The sequence below is a fragment of the Zootoca vivipara genome, chromosome 2, assembly GCF_963506605.1.
Source record: "Zootoca vivipara chromosome 2, rZooViv1.1, whole genome shotgun sequence".
Taxonomy (NCBI): domain Eukaryota; kingdom Metazoa; phylum Chordata; class Lepidosauria; order Squamata; family Lacertidae; genus Zootoca; species Zootoca vivipara.
In genome coordinates this window covers 2243553-2251460 of record NC_083277.1, presented here as the reverse complement: position 1 = coordinate 2251460, position 7908 = coordinate 2243553, and the positions used below count along the sequence as shown (strand labels likewise).

Here is a 7908-nt window from a genome sequence, read left to right as displayed (position 1 = left end):
GGTTGCCCTCTTCTGGACACGTTCCAGCTTGATGTATACATTAGTGTACTGTACGTATGTACGTACATACATACATACATACATACATGTATGTATATGTATATAAGTATGTATAAATTTCGTTCTAGAGTTTCTTCCATCTTCACCTCGCCCAGCTTGCAAATTAAGAATTTGAAAGAATATCCTGCTAGTGAGCTGTGATGGGAACTTTCCCCCTTCAAATTCTCTGGATGGCCCCCCATTCAGGAGTTCCCTTGGTGGGAAACCGTGTTTGGTGGTGGGGCTTCAAAGGAGACGGCGCAAGGGAAACCCTTGCAGGTGTTGGGTGGTCCCCGCTTCGCAACTGCAAACTCTGCCCTTTTCTCCCCCTCCCCATTTCTTCCCCCACGCAGCATCTTTATCTCTTTGTCCTCCAGGTATTCCCCTCACCTTTTTGAAAAACTCCTGCTTTTCTAGAGGGGCTCCTTTTGCAAACTTCCGACCAAACTTCCGGAGAGAAGCCCCTTCCAGCGTTCGCATGGCAACCGAATATGACGGCGCTGCCTTTGCCTTCCTCCTCTTTGAGGGGGAGGGGGGAAATCTCTTGTCACTCCCCCCCTCCCTTTGGGTCAATGAGCTCCGCTTCCTAGAGAGGCAGGAAGTTTTTGGGGGGTGTAAAGGCATTGTTGGAGGGGAGGGGTCTCCATGCATATTAACAGAAGAGAAGAGGGTTTGCAGAGGAGGAGAAAGAGGTGCAGTATATTTTTTGTTGGGGTGGGGGTAAGGAATTGAAGTAGGGGGTGGGAGAAGGGTTTATGTCCCCTCCCCTTGAATTTACAAGCAGGACAGCAGGGAGAGGGTTTTTTGGGGGGGGGCGGAATGAGAAAAAAACAAGGAAAGTCTGTAGGGGGTGGGAGGGGTGCAAAGTGGGGTTTCCCCCAACAAGGTTTTCATTGCAAGATATTCTTTGGGGTGGGGGTGGGGAACAAAGTGCTTGAGTACCAGAAAAGGGCGCTCGCTCCCCCCACCCCCATGCAACCTGAATCGGATACTGAACAGTCACAAGGTGACAGCCAGGCGCACCCCCCCCCAAAAGGTATTTTAGACGCAGCCTCTTAATCCACCCCCTCCCTCTGCTTTGCTGCAGTTATGTCCTAAATCCATTGCCCAATATATCATTACCGATTTAACCTGTTCATCTTTTGTGTGCCATTCCAGGAGTGCTGTGTGGCTTTTTTTTATCCCCAGAGCTGGAGAACAGAGTCGCCTCTGGATTGGGAGAGAGGGAGGAGATTTCGAGTTGGGGGTGGTGGTGAGAGATGGACAATGTCAAAGGAAATCGGCCTCCGGAGTTTCCTGAGTAAGAAAGAGGCTGATGTGAGAAGGAAGCAAAAGGAAGCAAGGATTTGCTTCTTGGGAAGGGGGAGCCCCCCCCCCCCGGTCCCCATTTCAGAAATCATAGCTGGGGGGCTGGGAGACTGGGAACAAGAATGTGCAAGTTGGTCTTAAGCACCTTCCAGATGGTCTCAAGGCATTGGCTGGAGGCATTAAATAAATACCCCCTTCATGCAGGAGCTGGTAAAAGGGCAGCTGAGGGACAAGGAATTTGCTAAAATAAAAATTGAGCAGCCTTCCAATTGATGGGTGGGGACTCGAGGGCTGGATTTGACCCCTGGGTCTGGTGTTCCCCACCCCACAGTTAGGGTGCAGGGCTAAGGCCAAAAAGATTGTGTCTCTCCTCTGCAGCCGCCAGAATGGCCCCCCTTGAGTGCTGGTCCCTGCTTTTCCCCCTTTAAATTCTCCCTCCCCACCCCCCAAAAAGTTGAAAATAGCAAACAAAAACTTAACTCCCCATCAAAACACACACACAAATGTGTGTCCGTATGGGAAAACATTGTTCCAAAGTGTGAGATGTGAATCTGGTGGATGCCAAGGCAGTTGATGGTCTTTAGAGTAAGGGGTGAAACGTTACCTGGTCACAGCGAAATCATCCCCAGTACTTCTTTTTCCAGCAAATGCTTCAACACCATTTTTTGTCAGGTTGTGGGTTTTTTTTCTAGATGACCATAATCTGATTAGTCTAGATTTTCAAGATAGCCCACAGAAGAGAACAAGAAAACAAATATAACACAAATCAAATACATAAGAAACAAAAGCAATTATCGTAGCAACAGTAAAAATACAAAAAGCAGTAGGTATAAAATCTGTGTTCGGTTTTTTTGAAAGTGCAATAGTCCAGATTTTCTGCTTCCATTGTGATAATTACAAGTGTTCCAGAGATTTCCCGTTTTAAGCAATGGGTTGTTTAGCCCCTGCTGAAATAAAGGTGGTGAATTCTTTATATTTCATTTTAGCATTTTCATCTTTAAAAATAGTTAACAATTCCAAAGTTGGGATATGTATGATTTTTTGTTTCGGGATCAAGCTTATTTTATAAACAATTCCCCCCCCCCAATGAAAAGAGCCTGCCACATGTATAGTTGTTCCAGCGGAGATGGAATATAGCTTTGTTGCTAGAAGCAGCAGTGTGGGAGTTTAAAGGGGATTTCTATTATGTGTTCGTATACATACTGACTTATCCCACAGTCTCTGCCAGCTGGCCTCTTCGATTACTGTCCCCAGCTCTGATTCCCAGGTATGTTCCACCAAGTTGGTTTTGCCTAAATGAATACCACCAACTGTTTTAATGCATTTTTGATAATACGTGTTTGGATTTTGCATTTGTATTAGCAATTAGAATTTCAGCCGAAGTTTAAAGAGGCATGTGCTGGGTTTGTTAGAAAAAATTGATGCATGTTTAGAAAATTCCAGCTGTTGTCCAGCTTTACTTAATATTTGTTCCCCAGTCAAAGGTATGCCATCTGTGTAAATGTCTCCCACCCTAAATAAATCCGCCTTTCTGTGAACCGCTCTCAGACCTCCGGGTATAGGGGAGTATGTAAATTCAATTAATAATAATAATAATACTAATTTCTGCATTGTTTTCCTTAAAGAGCTGCTCCCTGCATTGAAGTGCATCGTGGCAACAGCTGAGAAAGTCCCAGAAGTGGCCCAGTTTACGCCTCCTTCTCCTCCTCTGTCCTTTCCACTGGCAACAAAATGGTCTCCAAGACACCCTCTGAACAGTCTCTTCTTAAAGGTGGAGTGGAAAGAGGAGCCATGCAGCTTCCTCAGGTAAGGAAAGAGTAACGGGAGCAGGGAGGAGGGAAGAGGCACAGATGGGACAACCCAGCTTCCCTCTGTATGAGTGGGGATGATGGGGATCTAAGAGAAGCTCTGCTTTCTTCTTCTTCTTCCAGGCCCTCTTGACCTTTGAGGAGGTGGCTGTCTTTTTCACGGAGGAGGAGTGGGCTCTGCTGGATCCAGGCCAAAGAGCCCTGCACAAGGAAGTCATGGAGGAGAATTATGAGATGGTGGCCTCTTTAGGTAAGGGCACATTTTTATTCCTCTTGGTAAGGCCAAACTTCAGCCCTCCGGATGTTTTGGACTACAATTCCCATCTTCCCCGACCACTGTTCCTGTTAGCTAGGGATCATGGGAGTTGTAGGCCAAAACATCTGGAGGGCCGCAGTTTAGGGGTGCCTGCTCTTGGCTGTTAGACGTTGAAGGTGTGAATCTTTAGGTCAAATCCTGTATGTACTCTTACGATATTTGCAACTTTGCTTTCCCCTACTCGTGGTGTGGTGCATCTTTATAGGCTCTGTTTACGTAATCCCTTCCCTCTCTTGCCTTTGAGGTCATGGATACAGATTAATTTGAAACGGCTGGATGATTTGCAGCCAAAAGTAGATAATATTGTCTTTTTCCTTGGCAGAATCAGACCTCAGTTCCTGTTGGGAAGAGGGACAAGATCCATTTCTCCAGGATCCCAAAGAAGTGGAGATCTCAGAAGGTAGCTGCTTAGATGTGTTGTCGGTCTTTTTCCCTCCAGAAAGAGAGGGAGCACAAGCCTGTTGCCTTTATGTCCTGCTTCTGGGCTTCCTCTCACAGCATCTAGTTGGCTTCTGTAGGACTAAATAGACCAGGTGGGCAAATGCATCCTTCAAACGCTCTCCAGCTGACCCTTGGGGCTATCTTCTCCCTGGCCATCTCCCTTCCCAGGCCACGACCCATTACCTGCCCTGCTTCACATCCTCCTTGAGTCCTTTTTTCCTGGCTGGGTTGTGTCCTTGAAATCTGCTAGCCTGATTGGAGGACAGAGGGTGGGTTTTGTAGTAACTCCGCTGCTCCCTGAAGGCAACATTGAAAAATAATAACAATTGTATTATTTATACCCTGCCCATCCGGCTGGGTTTCCCCAGCCACCCTGACCAGCTTACAGTACATACAAAAACATCATAAAACATCATAAAATGTTTTACATTTGTTGTTCTCCCTCTCTCACACACCCGGTGCCTGACTGTTCTGATGGGCTGGGCGCGTGAGGCAGAGGGAGGGAGCAGAGCCGCGCAGATGTTTGCGGCACTGTCAGCAAACTGTTTGTACTGGTGGCGGCGGCCGCTGCAGCTGCAGGCAGGCGATCCTGCCGCCATATGGACGGTGCACGCATACGCCATACATCGTGGCGCTGTGCATGCGCCATACAGTCGGTTTGCCCCGCCCCAGGTACCGATCATGCTTCGTTCGCCCCCGCCCCCACAGAGCATGAACATGTACACCTGAAGCTGCAAAAATTGATCATGTCTGGGAGACCTTTGGCCTGGTCCAGGAGGACAATTCTTCTAAAGACCAGAGGTGTCCTCCAGGCTTGAGTTTTCCCTTCCTTTGTGCTGAGCTATGCCTCAAATTAAAATATCCTCTGTGGTGCCACTGAGCTGAGGTTAATGTACTATGAGATTCTTTTTCAAAAGCGCCCATGTGCCCTTCTGCTATCCCTCAGCAGGAGGGCTAAGATCTTGCCTTTCCCTGCTCTTGGGAAGGGAGCCATGGCAGTAGGAGTGTCTGGGCATTTTGCACTCGGAATTTGCACTGCCCTCTTTGAAACTATTTCCCAAATCAGACTTTATTGCTTGGGTGGAAGGAGAAGATCGAGTTGGATGCGGCTCTGAGAAACGGGAGAGATCAGCAGACACAATTGTGCTTAGTGACAGCATGTGGAAGGTGGAACAGGAAGGGACTCGTGGAGCTGTAGCATATTCTGATGCTAACTTCAGATTCAGCTTTGCAGGAAGAGAAGGGACATGGTTGACCACAAGAGAAGCAAAGAACTGTTCTCAGTGCACAATGAGCATGTCTGCTTCTGCCATGCAGTGTGAATGATATTTTCATTTTCTCCCTCTCCCTAAACAGGTGACAGGAAGAAGAGCAGGAATTATGGGGAACCATTGATGGTGTCATCAGAAAATGTGGAGCATGAAGCAGGGAAAAATACATTTGTGAAACAACAGACACCCCAAAAGCATATAGGAAACATTTTGAAAAATGGGGAAAGGAAATCCTCTACTACGCAGGACACTGATATCCATGTCACTCTGAATCCACAGGAAGAATGTGCAGGGAGCAGCAGTGTGGAGTGTGGGAAAAGCTTCAGTCAGAGTGGAAGTGTTAGTTTACATCAGAGAACCCAAACAGGGGAGAAAGCGTTTCAATGCATTGAGTGTGGAAAGAGGTTAAGTAGTGCTGGTAACCTGGTCAAGCATAAAAAAACCCACACAGGGGAGAAGCCATTTAAATGCATGGAGTGCGGAAAGAGTTTCAGCCAGAGCGGAAACCTTATTGCACATCAAAGAACCCACACAGGGGAGAAACCATTTACATGCATGGTGTGTGGGAAGAGTTTCAGTCTCAATCACCATCTTACTTTACATCAAAGAACGCACACTGGGGAGAATCTGCATAAATGCATGGAGTGTGGAAAGAGCTTCTGTACCAATAGTTTCCTTACCGCGCATCAGAGAACCCATACCGAGGAGAAACTATTTAAATCTATGGTGTGTGAAAATAGCTTCAGTCATAATTACCGTTTTACTCTACATCAAAGAACCCATGGTGGGGAGAAACTGCATAAATGCTTGGTGTGTGGAAAGAGCTTCAGTTGTAGGAGTAACCTTACTTTACATCAAAGAACCCACACTGGGGAGAAACCCTTTAAATGTACAGAGTGTGGAAAGAGCTTCAGCCAGAGCGGAAATCTTGCTGCACATCAAAGAACCCACACAGCAGATAAACCATTTAAATGTATGGTATGTGGAAAGAGTTTCAGTTTCAATTACTCTCTCACTTTACATCAAAGAACCCACACCGGGGAGAAACCGTTCAAATGCATGGAATGTGGAAAGAGCTTTCGTGCAAGTAGTGTCCTAATTGTGCATCAAAGAACCCACACTGGGGAGAAGCCATTTAAATGTGTGGAGTGTGGAAAGAGCTTCAGGCAGAGTGGAAGACTGACTGCACATCAGAGAACGCACACTGGGGAGAAACCTTTTAAATGTATTGAGTGTGGAAAGAGCTTCAGCCAGAGTGGAAACCTTACCATACATCAAAGAACCCACAGAACAGAGAAACCATTTAAATGTATGGTGTGTGGAAAGAGTTTCAGTCTCAATTACTATCTGACTTTACATCAAAGAACCCACACCGGTGAAAAATTATTTGAATGCATGGAGTGTGGAAAGAGCTTCAGTTGTAGGAGTGCTCTTACCGCACATCAAAGAACCCACACAGTGGGGAAACCATATGAATGCATGGTGTGTGGAAAGAGCTTCAGGCGTAGGAGTAACCTTACTTTACATCAAAGAACCCATACTGGGCAGAAACCATTTAAATGTATGGAATGTGGAATGAACTTCAGCCAGGGTGGAAACCTTATTGCACATCAAAGAACGCACACAGCGTAGAAACCAGTGTGAACCCCAGAGGTGGAGAAGCAGGGAAGACAAAGCTTTGCCACTAAGAAGAATAAGAAATGGTCTCCCCATTCTGCCTACTATTTGGGCCAGCCCAGTTGTCATTGTGAATCCAAGATGTGGAGAAAGAGAGGAGGCAAAGTTTAGCCACTTGGTCAGGGGGTCAGTGAAAGTCATTGGTCTGCTTCCATCACCGTTTCCTTTGAGCAAAACACAACTGCATCTCGGGTATCATCCGTCAGGTAGGGTGCTTCCTTGGGAAATGTAATAGAACTGGCTATGGCTTTCCGTGTAGAGAAAGAACGACATGCCACTCCTTTCAAAGAGTGTGAGCGTTGTGTGCAAGCTTATGAAGCCTGAGATGTCTTAGCAGTGTGACCCCAGCTGCCTTCACCACAGAGTCTGTACTATATCTCCCATACCACCAGGAAACGGGCCATCCTCTGGGCTGCTCACTAGTACACTAGGAATACTATATTGTTTGTGGGTAGGCTATGATTAGTCCTGCTGCAAAGCGACAGTACTGTGCTTTATTTTGTAATCTGTTTAGCTGTTTACTTGCTGTCCTCCTACCTTTCATTCAAAATAAAGTTTCACAATCTGACCAGCTCTTCGCTTTGTCCTATCACTGAAGCTCTTATGAGTACCAGCTTTTAGTCTACCGGTACTTAGAAGAACAATGAATATCAATTCTAGATTCAGGTAGGTAGCTGTGTTGGTCTGACGCAGTCAAAATAAAAAAAAATAGTCCAGTTGCACCTTAGAGACTAACTAAGGTGAAAGATGAAGTTGGTCTCTAAGGTGCTACTGGACTATTTTTAAATTTATTTTTTAATTTTTTATTTTGACTGAATATCAATGTAAAGTTTGCTCAGATTAAAACAGTTGTAAGTGTAGCCCTCATATTACAGCTATTTCCTACTTTTCACATATACAAATACCCTGCAAATCATATTTCCTTTCATCAAAAAGAGAAATCTCCTTTTGGCCATTGTGGAAATAACCAATCATTTTGGATGCATATCATACTAAAATTCTCTTCAAAGGAGAGATGGGCTATATAGATTGCCACCTTTGGGGCACT

At 45.9% G+C, this 7908-nt stretch overlaps 1 protein-coding gene across 2 annotated transcripts; it reads left to right on the top strand.

The window, feature by feature from the left end:
• Positions 1-658: 658 nt before the first annotated feature.
• On the top strand, positions 659-7603 carry LOC132591213 (zinc finger protein 436-like). Of its 2 annotated transcripts, XM_060268642.1 has the most exons (5): positions 659-731; positions 2973-3153; positions 3279-3405; positions 3794-3871; positions 5269-7603. In XM_060268642.1, exons 2-5 carry the CDS (start codon positions 3079-3081, stop codon positions 6813-6815), a joined length of 1827 nt encoding a protein of 608 aa, XP_060124625.1. In that variant the 5' UTR covers positions 659-731; positions 2973-3078; the 3' UTR covers positions 6816-7603. The 2 variants fall into 2 exon arrangements, with proteins under 2 accessions (XP_060124625.1, XP_060124621.1); XM_060268638.1 differs by lacking the exon at positions 659-731 and having other exon boundaries at positions 883-3153.
• The last annotated feature ends 305 nt before the right edge of the window (positions 7604-7908 follow it).